General features: G+C 45.6%; 2 protein-coding genes across 2 annotated transcripts; both read right to left on the bottom strand.

Moving 5' to 3' along the window:
* Nucleotides 1–15,243: 15,243 nt before the first annotated feature.
* LOC138912968 (uncharacterized) lies at nt 15,244–16,332 on the bottom strand. Its single transcript, XM_070215019.1, has one exon. It carries the CDS (start codon nt 16,330–16,332, stop codon nt 15,244–15,246), a length of 1,089 nt encoding a protein of 362 aa, XP_070071120.1.
* A 920-nt stretch (nt 16,333–17,252) lies between these two features.
* Nucleotides 17,253–18,142, bottom strand: LOC138912967 (uncharacterized). The gene is made up of 2 exons (XM_070215018.1): nt 17,579–18,142; nt 17,253–17,453 (listed from the first exon to the last, which is right to left on the bottom strand). Exons 1-2 carry the CDS (start codon nt 18,140–18,142, stop codon nt 17,253–17,255), a joined length of 765 nt encoding a protein of 254 aa, XP_070071119.1.
* Nucleotides 18,143–22,234: the final 4,092 nt, after the last annotated feature.

Raw genomic sequence — 22,234 nt, 5'->3', positions numbered from 1 at the left:
AATAAAAATCAGATATAACTATTATTGTATGACTAAAAAAATAAAAGTTAAAAGTATAGATCGCAAATAACTGTTGACCGATTCGAGCGGTCCCCAAATAACTGTTTTTCTCAAGACATTGAGCAGTAAATCAGAAAGCTACCGATTGAATTGCTCGTACAAAAGCTTTGCTCGCACTCAGCCGACGAGCAGTTTTTTCGGCTTTCTTTTGCTCGGCTCGCTTATAGCCTATTTACACTAGGGTGGCTGTGTCAAACCTACGCACGACAGAAGTGAAATTTGTAGTATTCTCTCGTTCATCATTTCATTATCTCTTTTTTTCTGTCAAAGGTTAGTTTGAAGATTATAGGTTAAATAATTCAAGGACGAAGCACGGATTTGGTTTATTTCATATTTATTTACAAGTATACAATATTACATAAAGAAAAATATATCAATTAAAAATTGGTCAATCTACCCATTTTCGCCATAATTTTTATACCCGTTACTCGTAGAGTAACATACAGACAGACAGACAGACAAACAGACAGAAAGACAGACAGACAGATGGGCCCCTTGTGATACCATATGATCTTAGAATAGTTCCATTTCCCTAGCTCATGGATTATTGGGTTTCTCGAACTAGTTAGTTCTTTACAGAAAACAAAGAAGTTTTGGGGATGCTTCTGCCTTCTATGGCTGCAAGGTTCGGAAGCGTTTGAGATCGTACTCCAACGGTTGTTGGAGAGGGTATACAATCTTTGCTTGAGGAAAAGCTTGCAGGTAGCTATGGGCATGCCCACCGTGTCCTTATCGCGAAGGATGTCGGTGGTTGTCCCTTGTCTTGCTAGTTCGTCCGCTATGCAGTTGCCTTCAATGTTACGGTATCCAGGCACCCAAATGAGGCTGATTCTGAGATGAGTGGCCATCTCGATCAGAGATTTGCGGCATTCAGAGATAGTAAGTGAGTTAGTTGAGTAGGAGTCGAGGGTCCTGAGGGCTGCTTGACTGTCCGAAAAGATGAAGATGTCTGTGTTGCAGTGTTTTGTTGTATCCAGGTAAGACATGGCTTCCTGGACTGCCATCACTTCCGCTTGGAAGACACTACAGTGATCTGGTAGTCGAAAAAACTCCCCCTCCTGTTTGCAAGTTAAGCTTGGAGCCATGTATATATATATATATATGTATATATTGACGGCGTTCTCGATCTGGTGAGAAAGGTGGTCCCATTCTGTCCGTGTGGGTATGAGAACCTTGTATCTTTTTTCGAAGTTGACTATGGGTGGGACGTAGTCTGTTCTGTGTGGTATATAACGCAGGTTTGTAAGTATAATGGAGTGACCTGATGAACATGTTGACCAGGCCGACGCATCGCGGAGCCTCAGTGACGTTGCTGATGCCCAGCTTTTGACAAGCAGGTCTATAGGTTCTAGGTCAAGAATTGTATTCAATGCTTCAGTGGCGGTTGTGCGAAGCGCCCCACTTATGCAGAGTTCTGCGCTTCTTTGGATCTTGTGTAGATTCTTTAGGTTGCAATTCTTTTCTAGGGGGTTCCACCAGACGATGATTCCATAGAGGAGAATGGGTCTGACTATTGCAGTGTATTGCCAGTGAACTATTACGGGAGAGAAGCCCCACTTTTTCCCTATAGCTTTTTTACAAGCAAAGAGTGCTATGGCCGCTTTACGTGTGCGGTCCGCGATGTTCTCTGCCCAGAGGAGTTTCTTGTCTAGGATGACGCCTAAAAACTTTGCTTGGCTGCTAAGAGTAAGGCGAGTTTGGTGTAGTTTTGGGAGAGTTAGACTTGGTATCTTATACTTCCGTGTAAATATAACTAATTCTGTCTTTTCTCGGTTGACACCCAGTCCGCAGCGCGCTGTCCACCTTGAGAGTGTGGATAAGGCTGTCTCCATCAGGTTGCATAGCGTTTGAGAAAATTTTCCTCGCATTAGGATAACTATGACGTCCGCATAGGCCACCACTTTTGTTCCCGCTTCCTCTAGAAGTGATAGAAGTTTATTAACAACTATAACCCATAACAGAGGGGAAAGTACACTGCCTTGCGGTGTTCCCCTACTAACGTTCCTAGTCGATTGTGCTGATCCCATAGTGGAGTTTACTACCCGTACTACTACTGGTGAGTATGGTGTGAATGAGTCCCACTATAGGACGCTCAATGCCTAGTTCCGTCATAGCGCCAGTGATAGCCGTTGGGGTGACATTGTTGAAAGCGCCTTCTATGTCTAGTATTCCTTGTTATGGAAACCTCTCTCTCTATATAAGATACTAGGGAGTGTAGGGCAGTATCTGTTGATCTGCCTTTACGGTAAGCATGTTGTGCATTGGAGAGTAAACTAGGGTTGGTAGTTAGTCTGATGTGTGTGTCAATTAGCCATTCCAGGGTCTTTAACAAGAAGGAGGAGAGGCTTATTGGACGGAAGTCCTTTGGAGAGGTGTAAGAGGGCTTGCCGGAATTTGGTATAAATATTACTTTAATGTCTAGCCATCTGGATGGTATGTGATTCAGTGCCAGACAGCCGTGGAATATGACCGTCAGCCATGGAAGGGTAGTATCTATTGTCCGTTGTAGTTGTGCTGGGAAAAAGCCGTCAGGGCCAGGTGATTTGAAGGGCTTAAAGGAGTTAATCGCCCATTTGATGCGTTCAGGGTTTGTAATGTTGTCTATGCTCGGCTCGTCGACGTTCTCCACTAAATGGAGGTCCTCTACTGCTTGCGTGTTATTAGGGAAGTGGGTGTCTAGCAGGAGTTCTAAAGTTTCCTGGCTGTTTCCCGTCCAGGTGTCTTTATTGGTTTTTAGGTATCCAACGGTTACTGGAGATTTTGCTGAAAATCTTCTGAGCATGGATGCTTCCGCTGTAAATTCTATGCTACTGCAGAAGTTGGCCCATTCTCTTCGCTTTGATATTCTAATTTCCTTTTTGTAATGGCTTAGCTTCGTATGGTACGTGTTCCAGGAAGCCTCGCTGTTGCTATATTTAGCTCTGTTAAAATGACTTCTGCGGTCGCTTTTAAGGGCCGCCAGGGTAGTGTTCCACCAAGGCGGTTTGTGTTTTGTTTTGACTGTTCTGCTTGGGCAGGCCTTTTTAATGGCCTCACCACAGATGTCAGTGAAAATATTGACTAGGTTTTCTAATTCATGACTGTCGAGTACGTGAGTCGGTGGAGTATTTAGGTTTCTATCGAGGAGTTTTTTGTAGTACCCCCAGTTAGTGCGTCTTATAGTCTAGTCACACTGTGTGGGGTAACATATCGAGTGAGCCAATAACCCGATTACTCAAAAAAAGTGTTTCCACTGGGTTAACTCCACATATCGAGTAATGACATCTAGTGTTTGTTGTTTTTGTTGTTTATTTGAGTAGGGATGGACCTTCAACGATAGGAAATAAATACAAAATATAACGAAATATGCAAAAAAATACTCCGAAATACCAAAGACCCTAATAGTACCCCACTTTTTCCTACATCTAGTTGCCTATACACATCCTATGTAAAAAAAACAGGGTTATGTCAATAACCCCATAACTCCACCCCAGTGTAAATAGACTATTAGATTTCTTATGCTCTCGGGGGAGGGCATTCTAGAGATATTGTAAATTCTACATATCGGTGGTCGGAGAAAGAGTGTTCGGCTCCCACTTTCCCCTCTTCAAGATGGTTAAGTAGGGTATCAGATATCAGGGTAATGTCTAAGACTTCTCTTCTATTTCTAGTGATGAAAGTAGGGTCATTACCTTTGTTGCAGATAAATAAGTTGGATTGAAGGAGATAGACAGACAGACAGACAGACAATATACCCTTTTACTCTATAAGTGACGGGTATAAAAACTACAATATACACACATATAATCCTGATGCTGCTGATTAATATACATATATTAATATACGTAATATTATATATTATACATAATACCAAAATAACCTGATTTCACTAAATACAATTTATTATATTATACATATTATCAAAAATATCGGGTTACCGAATCCACCGAAGCCATCACCATGATACGCCTTTCCAGAACTCGCATAATATTTATTTAAGCAGCGCTAATTCGCACACACGTCGGCTGTAGCATCCCACCGGGAAAATTCCTCTGGAAAATAACATATTTTCAAGAGGTTTCTCCATAGAAGCGGAAGGGACAAAACCTCATTCACCCCTTACATTTCTTCCATCTCTGGTTTCAAAATACACGGGGGTGACACAAAAAGTAAGGGGGAAATGAGGTTTCTATCTGGATCTCTGGCAGAAGAATGCAGGACAAAATCCACTGGTTTTTCGACTTCCCGCATTATAGATTTTCCACACGTACCCAGTTATGGTTTTCCTCCACTTGCAATATCTGTTTTTCTACACCCTTCCAGTTTTGGTTTTTCCAGACCCTCGCAGTTTTGGTTTTGCACTGCTTTGCAGTATCTGATTTTCCACAACAAAAATCATGTTTTTTGTAATATTTGTTTGTGTATTTATTAATAATATTTACAATCGAAGCATTGGAACTACAAATTTTTAATGCCTGAAGCACTCCCGGGTTTTGCTCGGCCGAATGCAGTACTTAGATATCCATTTCTTGTCTGTCTTCTGAAAATATCAAACATAATTTAGATATGAATGTAAGACCAGGAATAATAATAAGAGTAATTACCATTATTAGGTCTCCGCACAAAATTAAAGGATCTCTCCAGAAATTATGCCTGGTTTGCCATGGCCGATCATTTACCCTCTGTTCAGTTGTTTTATGTCGGGTATCTATATCAAAAACTATGAGAAGAAAAAATAAAATATGACAAACGCAGGCGCAACACTTCTGGTCCCAAGAAGTCTCAGTCGGCCTGGCTGAAATAAATGTAATATTTTGATTAAGTTAAACAACTAAGTTAGTACTGAAGTACTATTTATACAACCATTTAATGATGAGGTGTTCATTTACCATTTACCACTGGTAAAGATTAAAAACATTTCAAGTGTCACTTAAATGCAGAATTTGTGTTGAAGATAGCATCCGGAGGCGTATATTTATTAATGGCGAAAATATCTGTGATACTAACCTTTGTAACGCTGAAATAAAGGTTATAAAAAGACAAAATTCATTTTATCACTCACCTTTTTATTGTTTTTTAGATTAAAATTAACTATTTTCACTTTTTCCAACAAATTTAAAAATGATGTGACCCTGCATTATATTCTTGATAATACCATATAAAATGCAGATAACTGTGGAGTAAATTTCATTTTAAAGTTGGGTCACACTTTGGCGCCGAATAAATATTTAAACAATACTTTTCAGGGACCGTAATCATTAAAGGTTACGTATATTATAGGTATATTAGGCATTTTTCGTGTTATCAATACCACCAACACGAATTTTTATATTTTAACAACACTTAAAAATGGCTTAGGCCACGATCTGACGATCAAATTATTTTATTTCACAGAAAATGTTTAAAAATGTAAAAAACAACAAAAGTTTTCTTTGTAATTTAATGTAATTCCTTGATAAATGTGATCAAATATTTTAATCGTCTTACCGTGGCTTCTCTCTATATTTTGGTTAAATCCCACATTCATCCTTATTATTATTTGAAAAATGTTGAGTAAAATAAATTAATATTATCATTATAGACATTATGATAATAATAATAGTTTAATTTTTTTGATTAACAATTAGTAATATTTTTTCTACGACTTTTAAAATTACTAAAAATAAAAACTAAATTCGAGAACAAGTCTTTTGGTTTTAGTGTAAATCATAGGATTTTTGAATATTATAAGTTGGTGATTTTTTTGTTAAAAAATATTATAATCGTAGTGCCACAGAAATCACAGAGCGCATAAATGGCCTGATATTGATGCTACTCAGAAACCCACCCTCATTTAGCGCTCAGAAATTATCTATCCCTACACCGCCGCCTGCAAAAAGGAACAGGATTTCAAGAACACAAAAACCAACTTCTCACATTCCCGCTGGGATATCACGAATGATTCTAACAGTAACGAAAGATGGTGGGTGTAGCTTCACGCACGCGCTGGTTCCGGCTCTTGTTTCGTCGGTAAGGGGAGTGAGTTTCCAATTTGATCCACAGTGCTACTTGCTCCCATATGTATATAAAACATCCTATTTAAATTCGCGTGCGAACTGACTTTGAGGTTAATTGTAGGGGGACAGAACTAAGAACTAAGGAAGGGAATACCTGAAAAGAAGGGTGCTGCCTAGATGGAATGGCAGCAGCTGATGTGTGTGTGTCGGTGTCAGCAACGAAGATGTTGTTGGCCGCTGACATTGCCCACCCTACCATGATCACCACAGCCGCATAACCTGACACAGGTTGGTTATCCCTTCGACACACGCCTAACTCCTAATCATCATCATCGCTGCAAGCTTCCATTAGAAAAAAATTAGCAATCATGTTTATAATAGGTTTAATACAAGAAAAGTAATACTAACAAATGTGATCATTAAAGTTACAAAGTTGGATTTCATATAAAGTTTAAGCTAAGCCCATATTAAATGAGTATATTTAAATCAAAGCAAGAAAATTTAATTTAAATTAAAAATTGATTTAAAAAATATTAAATGTAATTGAATTCACGGAGCAAGTATTTTAGTCAAAGGGGAATTTGTTTTATAATATCAAAATCATTGAAACATTATATTAGACAGTCAATCAAAATGTGTAGCATTACGACCGGAGCCGATCACTTACCCAAAATATCCAACGTTGAAAGCGCTTTCAATATGTTGCATTATTGGCTGTAATTTTGTTTATAAATTTGAAAACTGCTTTTCAATTGACTGTATGTAAAGATTAATTAGGGAAAAACACTTCCAGGGGCTTAAACACTTGCTCTCATGACGAGATTTGCTTACTGCATATCGAATTATTTGATTACACTAGGATTTAAGGTAATTTACGTTAACGGCTTATTTGATATTTATGTTTTAATTAATTTAGCGATAAAGAAATTTAATTTAAATTACGAATAGGAATTTAGTTGATACGAATTTAACTGATTTAAATTTAAATTGTGTTGGTAAAACTGGACTGGATCACAAAGTGGGAGTTGCAGGCTTTGGCCTGCCCACTGGCGCACTTTCAGCAGAGGGCTGCACTATGTATGTATGTGAGACACAGGGTGCACTATGTTGTTGGCACTGAAGTGCATGAATTTGTACCGAATTGTTTGGACCAGAATTCACAAGAATTTTTTAGCGTGGACGCTAGGTGGCAGCCCTTGTTGAAATTTTCAGTTTTATGTTCACTTTCTTGATTAGTTTTTTGTTTGATGTTTTATGATGAATGTGGAGAGCTGATGAAAATCCTGACAATCCTGTGGCGTTGGTGGTAGAAGGAGTAAACTCGACTTCAATTTTTCACAATGCAGACGAAAATCTGGGCAGAAATTTTACTGGGCCGTAAGCCACGTGAAGGAGTAAACTCGACTTCAATTTTCCACGATGCAGACGAAAATCTGGGAGGAAAATTTCCCCAGGCCGTCAGCCACGTGAAGGAGTAAACTCGACTTCCAAGAATTTTCCTATAAAACGCATTACTTTATAAGTGGGGGTTTTTCCACGAAATAATAGTAAAACTTACTTCCTTTAATCAACAGGAACCCACTGGTAAAAGAAAACCTTATAAAAGGCTGAGGATGTCTGATATTTTCCACAATTTGGTTTGGGTAGATCTCTGGGCTTAAATAAAATATGCTCAGGAGAGAACGATCTTCACACGGCCAAGGTCCAAAACGGAAAGACCGAAGAATCGAAATACATCAGGCAGCCAGGCCTGTTTATCGAAAAAGTGTGGGACCAGAGTTGCTCAAACAGTCTTTATCGAACACGTCTTTTCAGTGTTGTAAAAACAGAAATTACACTAGTTTACAGCCGAAATGCTCCCCAGCAATTGATGGAAAATTCTGTTAGATTTGGACCCCTAGATCACGAAAATAGCACTACATTTTTTTTCGATGGCACAGTTTTTTTTAAAGATTTTTTAAAGTTTGAAATGTTAAATTTCGGACTTTTTTCGAATTTCTTCTTATATCTCGGCAGATATCCACTCGGTTGGGCCAGTTTTAGTTTTATTTTAAAGTCAATAGATCAGAGCTTAACTTTGCCATACATATCAATACGATTGGATGAGTAATGGCAGCGCAGAAGCTCGACAAAGAGGAAAAATGTGTTTTTTGGTCGTCTGTAAGTCGGCTGTATATATCGTAAAAACTCGAAATAAATCCGTTGAAAAATTATAATGGGTACAAACTTAAAGTTTACATCCTACCGAATAAAACAAGCAGGATAATGCCCAAATCCATGGAAAACTGGATTTATAGTGGATTTTTAAAGTTCGGATTTTTCCACTTTTTTCGGTTGACAAAGTCCAAATTTAAGATTTATCATAGGCGGCGACATGTAAACAAAAATAATTGGTGTTGGCAGCCGGGTCACTAAATAGGTAAATTTAGCTATTTGCGTACACTGGAATGATTAGAAGATCGCACTGTACAGTTCTCGAAAGACGATTCATTCGATCTCATAAGAAGTCGAGCTAAGCAAGCAATGCAAGTACAGCATGATAGGAACGAACGTTTATACAATTTACGCAGTCGAGAAGTCTCTTTTAAGAACGGCCAAGAAATCTATAGACGCAATTTCCAGCAAAGCAACTTTGCTAAAGGTTTTAGTGCAAAACTAGCTCCAGCTTTCATTAGTAAGCTAGGCAACAGCTATTACAATATAGAGGACTTACAAGGTAGATTTTTTGGAATGTTCCACGCGAAGGACTTAAAACAGTAAACATGTTGCTACTTCTTCTTCAAGCGCGGATCTCCCTTTGTTGATTTCATCCCCAAAGTGTGATTTTGGTGGGGGGGTATTTGTAGGGCGCTTGTCGTGAATATTTTCAATTTTTAAATTTCCCACTTCAATTTAAAATTCCCGCCAGTTTTTGAAGTTGCCGCCAGGAATTAAAATGGCAGAGCTAAATTCAAATAATTTCAGTTTTTACAACACTGAAAAAGACGTTTTCGATAAAGACTTTTTGAGCAACTCTGGTCCCACACTTTTTCGATAAACAGGCCTGGCTGCCTGATGCATTTCTATTATTCGGTCTTTCCGTTTTGGACCTTGGCCGTGTGAAGATTGTTCTCTCCTGAGCATGTTTTGTTTAAACCCAGAGATCTACCCAAACCAAATCGTGGAATATATCAGACATCCTCAGCCTTTTATAAGGTTTTTGTTTACCAGTGGGTTCCTATTGATTAAGGGAAGTAAGTTTTACTATTATTTCGTGGAAAAACCCCACTTATAAAGTAATGCGTTTTATCGGAAAATTCTTGGAAGTCGAGTTTACTCCTTCACGTGGCTTACGGCCCAGGAAAATTTCTGCACAGATTTTCGTCTGCATCGTGGAAAATTGAAGTCGAGTTTACTCCTTCACGTGGCTTACGGCCTGCCCAGATTTTCGTCTGCATCGGGGAAAATTGAAGTCGAGTTTACTCCTTCTATTGGCTCCCGTTTTTCTGGGAAAACTGTATACCACCAACGCCACCAACGTGATTGTTAGGATTTTCATCAGTTTTCCACATTCATCATAAAACATCAAAAAAAATCTAATCAAGAAAGTGAACATAAAACTGTGAAAATTTCAACCAGCGTTGCCACATAGCGTCCACGCTGAAAATTCTTGTGAATTCTGTTCCAAACAATTCCGTACAAATTCATGCACGTCAGTGCCAACAGCATAGTGCACCCTGTGTCTCACATACATACCTCGACGATTTGTTGATCGTTTCGGATACTTTCGAGCGTCATTTGGAGGTGTTGAGAATAGTAGCAATCGAGTTAACCAAAGCTAACTTGACAACAAACATCGAAAAGAGCAAATTTTGTAGAAAAGAGCTGAAATATCTCGGACATATAATCGGTAATGGCACAATAGCAACAGATCCTGAGAAGATTTCAGCCATCAGTAATTTTCCTGTGCCTCGTTCAGTCAAGCAAGTTCGTCGATTTCTTGGACTTACAGGGTGGTACTATAAGTTCATCCGAAACTATGCTGGATTAGCTGCTCCAATATCAGACACTCTAAAGCAGAAACGAAAGTTTGATTGGAGCAACGAAGCTCAAACTGCTTTTGAAAACTTGAAACTGCAAATGAGCTCAGCACCAGTATTACACCGTCCGAATTTTAACATTCCCTTTTCCATCCATTGCGATGCGAGCAGCACTGGCGTAGGAGCTGTCCTGATGCAAACAAACTCTGAGGGCGATGAGGTTCCGAGTTCGTTCATAATTGTTGGAATTTGTTGATTAATCGCTTAATCAGTGCCAGAGGAAGTAGACTGCTGCAGTTTTGGCTATAAAGAAGTTTAGGGCATACATTGAGGGACAGGAATTCATAATCATCACCGACCACGCCTCACTCAAGTGGTTAATGAGTCAAACTGATCTGAGTTCCGGACTAGCCAGATGGTCCTTAAAGTTACAGGGATTCGATTTTAAGATTGTTCATCGAAAAGGCTCTCAGAACGTTGTTCCTGATGCATTGTCGCGCACCCATGTAGAGGACCTTTAAGCCCTGTCAGTCGATGGCTTCGTGGATTTAGAATCCGATGCCTTTAAGTCCACTGAGTATACTGCTTTACGTAACAAAGATCTTTCAAAGACACATCAAACCTGATTTGAAAGTAGAAGGTGATCTCATTTATCGTCAGAGCAGAGCACTCAGCAGAGGAAAAGGTCGCTGATGAAAATTGCTGGAAGGTATGGTTACCGAATAGAGCTTGAAAATGATCGATATCAGTATCGATATTATCGATACTTCTGCTATTTTTCAAACATCGATATTTATCTATAATATCGATGTTTTCTGACGTTTTATTAGAGAGAAACGAACAGATTTCACTCTTTAATTCTGAGGACCAAAATAACTTTTAATACTTTTAATAACTTTTAAGTAGGGACAAATTACCATGCAAGAACCGCGAGTTCTTGGTATTTTATTCTTCTTTGGTACCATAGATATTATGAAATACTTAAAAGTAGGCGAAAAGGGCATAGGTTATGGCAAAAAATGGAAAATAAAAGAACCGCGAGTTCTTGGGAAGAGGAGGAACTTTGGTTTTTTTAGTACCAAAAACAAAGTCTTGGTTGCAGCTACCGACCTTCTGTCCGCTATTAAAAAATCTCAAGAAACCGCGAATTCATAGCCTTTGATAAGAATTGGTCGCTTTTCGAAGATCGTTTGAGCGATTTGGACTCAAGGATCCAAAAAAAAACAACCGCGAATTCTTCAGAAGAGGAGGAATTTTTACTTCTTTATGGTATAGTATCAATTAAAGTAGGGGAAAATAACCATAGGTTGTGGCATAAAATCGGAAATGAAAGAACCGCGATTTCTTGGGGAAAGGAGGAACTCTCGTTCTTTTAATACCAACAACAAACAAAACAAAGACCGTTTGAGCAATTTTGGCAAAGGATCAAAAAAAAAAAGCAACCGGGAATTCTTCAGAAGAGGAGGAATTTGTTCTTCTTTAGTACCAAAAAATGGTATGGAACAAAGGTTTGTTCTATTATTTTACATAAGTATTTGCTCATAATATATTTTAAAAAAAATTCTTAAGAAGCCGTGAATGTCTTTGACTAAGAATTGGTGTCTTTCTAGACATGTGACGCAACTCAACTCAATGATCAAACATAAATAAACCACGAGTTCTTAAGAGGACGATCCTTTAGTCTGGAAGTGCATTTTAATAATGAAAACCGGAAATTAAAATTAAATAAATTACCCGCGATTTTTTCTAATAATAATATTAATAATAATGTAAGTGTATTATGCATGTATATAATAATAATACGTGGTATTAACAGAATTATAAAATTATTTTTAATTTGTCTTTGCTTTCCTTGAAAACCTCGATATTATCGATACGATAAAAAAGTTTACTGCCGAAGCTATAAACCCATTTGTAGAGGAGCTATTTCTTTGTTTTGGCGTACCAGAGACAATAGTCTCAGACAATGGCGTCCAGTTCAAATCGAAGTCATTCAACTCTCTTTTGGATAAGTACAACATCAATCACATCTATACAGCCTTTTATGCACCCCAAGCTAACGCTTCTGAGAGGGTCAATTGCTCTGTAATCGCGGCCATAAAATTGTACATAGATCCCGATCAAAAGAACTGGGATTCAATGCTAAATCAGATTTGCTGTGCCCTCAGGTCTAGCGTCCACTCTGCTATTCAAACAAGTCCTTTTCGTCTTGCCTTCGGCCAAAACATGATCACCAATGGTTCTTCTTACAAGCTCTTGCGTACACTGGAAAGATTAGAAGATCGCACTGTACAGTTCTCGAAAGACGATTCATTCGATCTCATAAGAAGTCGAGCTAAGCAAGCAATGCAAGTACAGCATGATAGGAACGAACGTTTATACAATTTACGCAGTCGAGAAGTCTGGTCAGAAATAAGACGAGTTAAGTTTGTAACGAACTGATTTTGTATGTCTGCTCGCTACGAGATTCGTGCGGCTAGCTCAGAGAAGTTATGTGTTCGTCCCACCAAATTTATATAATCGTGACCGCCCAGTAGATCAGTGAGAAAGCACAGAATTCACGGGTTCGAATTGGGTTTATTGCGGGTATGATTACAGCGGTCTTGATGGCTCGGGTGGCCTTGGTGTCGCCACTCGGGTCCTCGGTGCCTCCTAGTGATGCTCGTCTCTGCAAGTTGGTGCGTCGCCTCGGTGATCGCCTGCCTCGCTGATTCCGTGCTCCGGTCCTGTAGCTCCCTGTAGCTCCTTGTAGCTGCTCGGCGATGTTCGTCTCCGATGCGTTGACTCGAAGACCACTCGTAGCGCCTCGGACTCGCAAGGAGATCAGCCGTGCGGGCTTAGGGAAGCGTCACCGTTCTCAGACTAGGGTGAACAGGAGCTGCGCTCTACAGGACAACGCCTATAGACACACAACCGCCTGTCCCTGGCTCTGTCCCGGATGGTCCCACTAGGCTCCTGCTCGGATCGCGCTGACAGTCTAGGTGGACACCTGGAAGCTGCCTAGTGCTTCACCTTGCTTTACGCCTGGTGTAAACGAACGTTCCACCCTGGCCTCACCCGTTAGCTCGTTCGTGACGTTTCCGTGTGGCTTGATGTCCGATGCTCTGCTCCGGGACGCGCTGGTTGTGAGGTTGGACGTAGCGTGGCTTCTGGTACTTGGGGTTACGTACACGCCAGTCCCGGGCTCGTAAAACCGTGGGTCTTTCTAGGTCAGCGCCTTGAACTGACAAACGGTCCGTTCTCTCTAGGACAGCGCCTTGAGATCACGACTGGCCTATTCTCTCCAGGACAGCGCCTTGAAATACGCCTACGCTCGCCCTTTCTGGCTCGTAACACTCGGGGTCTGGGACACACGCCGGTCCCGGGCTCGTAGAACCGTTGGGTCTCTCTAGGACAGCGCCTTGAAATGACCAACGGCCTGTTCTCTCTAGGACAGCGCCTTGAGATGACAATTGGCCTGTTCACTCTAGGACAGCGCCTTGAGATGATAACCTGCCTACGGCTCTCGCCCCGAGTTCACGATCTCCTGTCGCAGGACTTCACTGCTCGACTCTGAGGCTTTAGTCGTACCGGAGTAGGAACAGTTCGCCTTGACTTAGCCGTGTGATGCCCTCTGGACCTCAGCTATCTGTGTCTCAATTCGGAGATTCCTGATGATCCAATCCCGAACGTCTCGACGTAGCGATCTTGCTCCTTGTAGGCTCCCACGGCGCTGCTTCCGACGACTTGACTTGTGTTTTCACTTGTAGATTACTTGGCACTGATTGACTGACTTATTCACTTTGCTATCTTGACTGATCTTGACGGATTGATTCCTTGTGTTCGACTGATCCAGTTGCCAGCGCCCGGCGGCTTTATATAGGGCCTCCGGGTACCGTTATGTCCCTCGTGCGCTCTGCCCGCGGCATCTCTCCACTCCGGGTCCAAAGTCCGTGGTCCCTGTTTGACCCACTTGTCCTTCACGCACGGCCTTAAATTGTAGTTCTGCTCGTTGCTGCCGTCCCGCGGATTCTTATGTTGCATGTGGCACGCCTGTGTGCCGCTCGGTTGCTGAGATGTGGCACTTGTCCTCCTGGTCCAAAGTTCACGGCAGAGTCCAAAGTCCGGTGCAGTTCCGTTATTTCCTTTTGCACACACGGCACTTTGGCTCTGCCCGCGAAGTCTCCACTCTCTCACTCTCCGCCATGACTCTCCAAACTCTCTTGTCAGAGTTCTCTCTCTCGACCTCGAAGTCTCCAAACTCTCACTCTACACTTCTCGGTCTCCAAACTCTCTCTCTCCGCCGCGCCGCTACTACGGTAATTCGCCGTAACTGGTAAGCGGCTGGCCATCCGTTATTTTAGTTGCTGCTATTTGTGATGAGTTATTCAACTCCTCACATTCCCCCCTTACTTCGGGAAACATTTAAAGGACTGGTTCCTCCTCTCCGGCATTCCTTGCATTCGTTCCCTCGGCGCTCCCTCGTTGCTTCCCTCGACGCTCCCTCGACGCTTTCAACTCCGTGAGTTTCTACGGCGTCGGTCGTCCTCTTGCATCAATTTTCAAAACTCCCGCGCAGATCCTCGATCTGGCCCCACTGAGCATCGATAACCCTAGGCTATCGATAGCCCATCGGCCCTGGGTTTAAATCTCCCGCGACGATCTTTGATCTGGTTCCGCTCGGAACCGATATTCATAACCTATCGATATCGCGTGACACCTCATGCCATCGATATCGCTGGCGCAGCGTTGCCACCTGATCGCTGCGATGTTTCTCATGAACGATGTTTCCATTTTGCTTTGTGCCCATCGATCGCCCTATCGTATGTGCCAATCGACCGCCTAATCGAGGCGCCCCCGTCCCTAGTTCATGATGATGAAGCTAAATTCCTCGGTAAGTTCTTTCACCTTTCCTTCCCTTTTCTTTCTCTCTAATCTTTCCCTCTCTCTTCCTTGCCCTTGACATGTCCTCAGCGGATCAGGCTTTGCTCCATGTTGGAAATATGTTTCCATGCATGGCAGCTGCCACACGCAACAGGTGAGTATTTGGTATGCAGTTCAGCTTTTCTTTTGTGAAGCTAACCCTTTTTGTTTTTATTCCAGGTTGCTGCCACCCTATGAATGCCCCTGTTTTGTTTCCAGCCGACTTTCGTGCGTGTTTCCGTGTCGGTTACCCATTTGTAAACATTCGGTTTTGTTTCTCGGTGCATTTATTGGCGGAAAACCCTGACGTCCCTAGCGCATAGCCGCACCCGGTACACGCGGTCACCCATGGCGACACGGACGCATCGTCTGCCGCCTTTGCGTCGCGCTATCACCACCTCGGGCTCCTCCATTATTCCCGCCGGCCACTCGTCCTGGGCGTCTTCCTGCCACTCTCCGCTTGTGGGCGCGGACACCTGCCGCATCAACATGGGTCGCTTCGCCGCCGTTGTCGTCACCGGTTCCGAGTGCTGGCGCAGCAGCCTGGGTCTGCCGCTCGCAACGGGCTCGGGCCAAACCCAGGGTCCCTTCTCCAGCGGCCCGTCTCGCTCCGTCGCGACCTCTGCCGGCGTCGGTGGGCCCGTGCTCGGTGTTGGCGGCGTCGGTGGACCCGTGCTCGGTGTTAGCGGCGTCGGCGGACCCGTGCTCGGCGTTGGCGGCGTCCAGACCTCCGTCCTACCCCTTCTCCGAGGGTCTCGCGGGTTGCCTTGCGGAGCCTCCTCCCAGATGCGTGTTTCCGCCGGCGGTTCGTTGTCCTCCGCGGGACCCTCCGGCCAGGTCCAGATGACGGTCTGCTGCCGCCAGCGAACGCCCTCCGTCACAAACTGCCGCATGCTGTTGCTGACGTGGGCCGCCGGGATGTCGGTCCGCACGAACGTCGCCTCCAGCGACGGCTGGTGTGGCGGCTCGGGCCGCGGCTGCTGCTGCTGCGTCTCGGGCTGTGGTTGCTGCTGCTGCGTCTCGGGCTGTGGTTGCTGCTGCTGCGGTAGTTCGAGTTGAGGTTGCTGCTGCTCAAACCGAGGTGTGGGCGGTCGCGCTGGCCTCCACTTTTCCACCTCCTCCAGGGCCTCGGCAACGTCCTCCGTCGGTGCGCCTTGCTCCCACCCCCCTTCGTATCGGGGCGTTGGGGGCACCTCCGGGATCCAGCGCGGTGGCGACGGAAACCACGAATCCTCGGGGTCGATCGTCCTCGGGCCGCGTTCTTCCGGCGTGTACCGCGGGGTCATCGGGACCGCTTGTGGGGGCTCCCACAGCTGGCGTTCCTCCTCCTCCGCCCTCTTCAGCAGGCGCTCAACTTCGGCCTGCTCCTGCCACATCATTCGCCGCCGCTCTTCCTGCTGCTGTTCCACCGTGGCTTGGATAACAGCCTCGGCATGGCCTAATGGGGCCGCCACCTTGGCCTTCGGCTTGGCCTTCCTCCGCCTAGCGTGGCCCACCGCTCCGACCGGGATGCGCTACTCGGTTGGGTCCACTGCGTTGCAGATCCGCCACTCCCTCGCTTCCTCCTCGGAGTCCTCCAGGATCATCACGTCGCTGTCCGAACTGACCGAGGGATCCGGCATGGGGTCCTTCTCCTTGGCCTGCGCCGGGATCCGCCGCGGAGCTTGGGTAGGCCGACGGATGGTCGACCATCCTTGCCCCGGGCTGGATCCTTCTGGTTGCTGCTGGGCAGCCATCCTCCTGCGCGCTTCTGAATGTGTAACCCTTGAGCTCATGATGACTTTTTCGAATGCCAGCCTGTAGCCTGATCCCCCTCTGACGAAACCTCGGTTTCGAGCCGTCCTCTTTGCTCGGTCCCGTTATTTCTCCTGGGCGCCCAATTGGTCTTACGGTACAGCTCTCTGCTGTGCCGTCTTCCCTCTTTCTTCGACATGGCAACGACTTAGTTTGGTTTTAGTTTTTCACGAGGCCTCGGCCGTCATGGTTCTGGGCTCTTTAAGGTTTTTGCTTTGACTTGTATCTGTTTCCTTGGTGTTGTGTCCTTGTTGGTGGACCCTTGTTGGTGTATCCTTGTGGTATCCTTGTGATTGTATCCTTGGTATGCTTGCGATTGTATCCTTGTTGCTTGGCGTATTTTGGATGACTCTCGCTTATGCCTGATGTTCAATCCGGTTGCCTCGCAGTGTCCTTGATGTTATCCTTGTTGGTGTATCCTTGTTGGTGTACCCTTGTTAGTGTATCCTTGTGAATGTATCCTTGTTATTCCTCGGCGGTTCCCTGGCGTGTCCTCGGCAATTTACTGGCGTTTCCTCGGATGGTCCATGGAGTTTCCTCGGCAGTTCCCTGGCTTGTCCTCGGCTGTTCCCTGGAATTTCCTCGGCGGTTCCCTGGCGTGTCCTCGGCAATTTACTGGCGTTTCCTCGGATGGTCCATGGAGTTTCCTCGGCAGTTCCCTGGCTTGTCCTCGGCTGTTCCCTGGAATTTCCTCGGCGGTTCCCTGGCGTGTCCTCGGCAATTTACTGGTGTTTTCATGGGTTCTCAATGTTGTTGTTTTTCCGTTGCGTCTGCCTGATGCTGTTGCTCGCTTGTGTCTTGTGTTTGTTGCTGTTTGAGCTCGCTTACATGTATGGTCCGTTCCTTCTTTGTGTTTACGTTCCGTATTTTGCATATCACTGGTGAGACGAAATCTACGACCTGGTAGGGCCCGTCATACCTAGGTGCCAATTTTGCGGCAAACCCTTCTGCAGCTTTTGACAGGTGGTGTTCCTTGGCCCAGACTACGTCGCCCACCGCCGGCGTCCATTGCCTCCTCCTTAGATTGTAATACCTAGCCTGGTCCTGGGAGGCCTTCTCTAGATTTCGCCTTACGATCTCGAAGATTTCCTGTAGTTTCTCGGCGTTTTCATTCGGGGTTTCCGTGGCCCGTCCAGTGCCTAAGGTTTCTCTGTAGTAAAGGGCGCTCGGTAGTCGTGGCTCTCTGCCTTGGGTAAGAAAAGATGGGGTGTATCCAGTGGATTCCGATATGCTTGAGTTGACGGCCAGCATGATCTCCGGCCACTTTTCGTCCCATGTTCTCTGATCTTGTCCTGCGAACTGGGCAATCATTGTTTTTACCGTCCTATTTGCCCGCTCCGTCGGGTTTTCTTGCGGCGTATAGGGGGCGGTGAATTGCTGTCTGATACCCATTTCCGCCAAAAAATTTTAGAAAATGCGACTCGCAAACTGCACTCCGTTGTCCGTTATAACCACCTTCGGGGCCCCATACCTTGCAATTATACGCTCCCTAAACGCCTTTTTAAGCGATTCGGCTGTCGCACTGCGCAGCGGCACTAGTTCCGTCCATTTAGAGAACCTGTCTATGAGCACCAGTAGCATTGAATTGCCGTGCTTCGATCGCGGTAGGGGTCCAACGAGGTCTGCGCATACTGTGGCCCACGGTTCCTCTGGCACTTGGGTTAGCATTTTTCCCGCCGCCTGCATTTGATTCGGCTTGAACCTCATGCAGGTTTCGCATTTCCTTACGTGGGCTCTGGCGTCTCTATGCATGCCTGGGCAGTAGTATCGGGCTGCCAGACGTGCTATTGTCCTTCGGCTTCCTACGTCCCCAGCTGCTGGTGAGTCGTGGGTTTCCTTCAGCACTGTTTCCCGTAGAGCTTTCGGGACGCACATCTTCCAGGTAACGACATCCTCACTGCCCGCTCTATGTGGTATGCTTCTGTACATATTCTCGCCTTCCATAACGTAGTCCGGGTACTTTTGCGGTTGGGTCCTTATCTTATCGCACATATCTTGAAACCAGCTGCACGTTGCTGAAACTTCCTCCGCCGATGTCTCCTTCATGCCTCGAATCGTTTCCGGCAATGGCTGCCTTGACAGAGCGTCCGCTACCACGTTCAGTTGTCCCTTTCTGTACGCTATCTCAAAGTCGTACTGCTGCAATTCCAGGGCCCATCTGGCGATCCTTCCTGAAGGGCTTTCTATGCTGTTGAGCCACTTCAGGGCCATATGGTCGGTTACTACTTTAAAGTGGTAACCTTCCAGATACGGCTTGAGTTTTCGGATCGCCCAGACAATTGCCAAGCACTCTTTTTCCGTCGTCGAGTAGTTCTTCTCAGCGCCGTTGAGCGTCCGGCTTGAATAGGATATGACCTTTTCCCCTCTTTCCGTGTCTTGGGTTAATATCGCTCCGATTCCGTAGTCGCTGGCATCCGTTTGCAGGGTGAACGTTTTGTTAAAATCCGGGCATGCTAATACCGGATCTGCCACAAGTCTAGCCTTAACTTCCTCAAATGCCATCTGGTGGTCTTGTGTCCATTCCCATTTACTGCCTTTGCGTAATAAGTCATTCAATGGTTTGACTATTTTGGCAAAATCTGGCACAAACCGGCGGTACCACGACGCTACTTTCAGGTATTGCCGAAGTTCTTTGACGGTTGAGGGTGGTTCCAATTCGGCGATGGCCGCTACTTTCTCCGGATCTGTACCTATTCCTTCGCTAGTCACTCGGTGTCCTAGGTACAGCAGCTCTTTCTTGAAAAATTGGCACTTTTCCGGGTTAATCCTGAGGTTTGCTTCCTTCAGGCGTCGGAACACTTCTTTTAGGTTTTCTGTGCGTTCCTCCAGCGTGCGTCCGATCACTATGATGTCATCTTGGTAGGCGAATGCATGCGGTGACATTTCGGGTCCGATTACTTGGTCCAGAACTCGTTGGAACGTTGCAGAAGCCGAGTGCAGACCAAATGGCATTACCCTCCACTGGAATAGCCCTTTGCCTGGCACTGTGAAAGCCGTGTATTGCCTGCTGCTTTCCTCCAGTGGGATTTGCCAGTATCCATCCTTCAGGTCCAAGCTGCTGATGTACCGCGCCTCTTTTAGCTGATCTAGGATGTAGTTTATGCGGGGCATGGGGTAGGCGTCCTTTACAGACTTCGCGTTGATCTGCCTGAAGTCTACGCATAGTCTCCATTTGCCTGTCTTCTTTCTCACCATCACGATGGGGGAGCTGTATGGGCTCTTTGAATGCTCTATGAACCCCATTTGAAGGAGCTCGTCTACCTTCGCATTGATTTCCCCTTGAACTTTTGGATTCTTTGGGTAGTATCGCTGCTTGATAGGTTTGTCGTCCTTCATCGTGATCTGGTGCTCTGCCATGTTTGATGTTCCCGTCATGGTATTGAAGTCCGCCAGCTCTACCTCCAGGAATCTCGTTGTGTCGTTATCCTCGCTTGGTTCTTGCATGACTGCCACTGATAGTTTCTCCTCGAGCCATCCATTGTGTCGATTCCTGGCTGGTATTTTTATTTCGTGTCCAGCACACTTTATCTCGGTTCCGACTCGTGTTAGAAAGTTCCATCCCAACACCAATGAATCCACTACCCCTGGTAGTATCAGCAGGCTCATGGTCAGTCGCTTGTTTCCGAATTCGACTTCCACATCGAGCTGTGCGTTGATTCCGCCGCATCTGCCGTCTGCCAACGTTGGCAGCACTCGACGCTTCTGATTCCTACTTTGCCGCACACCCAGCAGAATATCAACCGTTGGTTTCGGCAACCGCGTTCCCAGTGTCCGGATCCGCCACATTTTCGACAGGCCTCCTGGGGCTCTGCGATGTGGGTACTCCCTCGTGGCCTCTGGGTTGTGTTTGGTGGCCTCCATGCGGTTTGGGTTGGTTGTCTCTGTTGCCAGTGTTGTGTCCATTGGCCTTCATAGGCTGCGTCGGTTGCCTGATACCGTTGGCCTTGCTGTGGTGGTGTCCATTGGCCGTTATTCGGGGCGTTGGTTGGCTGCAGCTGATGGACCTGTTGTGTTGGTGTTCGCTGATTGTTCCCTCGAGGTTCCTGATCGCCGATGTCTTCGCACCTTCTGCACATAGCTTGCGCCGGAGCTGCCGATTTTGTTCTTGAGAATTTGTTCTCCTGTGCGAATGTTTCTCGTTCTCTCTCCAGATCCTCATACTCATCGGCTAGGATCATCAACGTGTCCAAGTCCGAGACTGTATAGGCCTTTAGGGAGATTCTAAGGTTCGGCGTGCAGTTTTCCTTGATGATGCTTAGCGTCTCCTCCGGGGAATAATTGAGTGGCCTCATCAACGTCTGCATGTCAATCATGTAATCCTTGAAAGCCTCGCAATACCCTTGCTTCCGCCGCTTGACTTGATCCGACAACTTTGTAAAGAAGTCTCTCGGCAGAAAATAAGTGTGGAAACTTTCTATAAATTCTGCCCAGGTTTTCCATTGTTTATTGTTGGAAATAAACCATTTCAAAGCTTTTCCGGTGAGTAACTCCGGCATCGCTCGGGGAATCATGTCTAGGTCCAGGCCGTATGTGTTGGCGGATCATTCCACTTGCTCCAGAAACTCGAATGGTTTTTCAACGCCGTCGAACCTGAATGACCATTCGCGGACTTGTTTCGCAACCTTTGCATAATCTGGCTGGCTGGGTGTCGGAGCCGGACTCCATACCGGTGTTGCTGTTTTCTGTACGCACTCTGTCTCTTTCTTTTCCGTGCTCGGCACTCTCTTCTGTGCCGCCTTTTGCATGTTGTCGATGCTCAGGCTTGCCAATAGGTCCTCCCCTTCGGCGGGAGTCAATGTGATGCTTGGGGCTGTTTTCTCGGGGTATGCTGCCTCTAGCTCGACCCAGATCCCGGCAAGTTTTGGGTCGTTCTCCGTCTCAGAATAGTATTCTGACAATGCCTTCCTTTTGTTGTCTGTTCTTCATTCCAGAGCGATGTTTAGCCTCTCTGAGACGTAGGCAAAATCCTCTGTCTTGAGGCGGTAAATCCATTTCTTCCCCATTCTGCTTTACGTTGCTTTCACTGCTGGGACAATCACGTTTTGGGCGCCAGATGTAACGAACTGATTTTGTATGTCTGCTCGCTACGAGATTCGTGCGGCTAGCTCAGAGAAGTTATGTGTTCGTCCCACCAAATTTATATAAACGTGACCGCCCAGTAGATCGCCTGCCTCGCTGATTCCGTGCTCCGGTCCTGTAGCTCCCTGTAGCTCCTTGTAGCTGCTCGGCGATGTTCGTCTCCGATGCGTTGACTCGAAGACCACTCGTAGCGCCTCGGACTCGCAAGGAGATCAGCCGTGCGGGCTTAGGGAAGCGTCACCGTTCTCAGACTAGGGTGAACAGGAGCTGCGCTCTACAGGACAACGCCTATAGACACACAACCGCCTGTCCCTGGCTCTGTCCCGGATGGTCCCACTAGGCTCCTGCTCCTGATGCCCTCTGGACCTCAGCTATCTGTGTCTCAATTCGGAGATTCCTGATGAT

The sequence above is a fragment of the Drosophila takahashii genome, chromosome 3L, assembly GCF_030179915.1.
Source record: "Drosophila takahashii strain IR98-3 E-12201 chromosome 3L, DtakHiC1v2, whole genome shotgun sequence".
In the NCBI taxonomy this organism is placed as follows: domain Eukaryota; kingdom Metazoa; phylum Arthropoda; class Insecta; order Diptera; family Drosophilidae; genus Drosophila; species Drosophila takahashii.
Note: the sequence above shows the minus strand (reverse complement) of the source record. Positions and strands in the feature narration are given on the sequence as shown.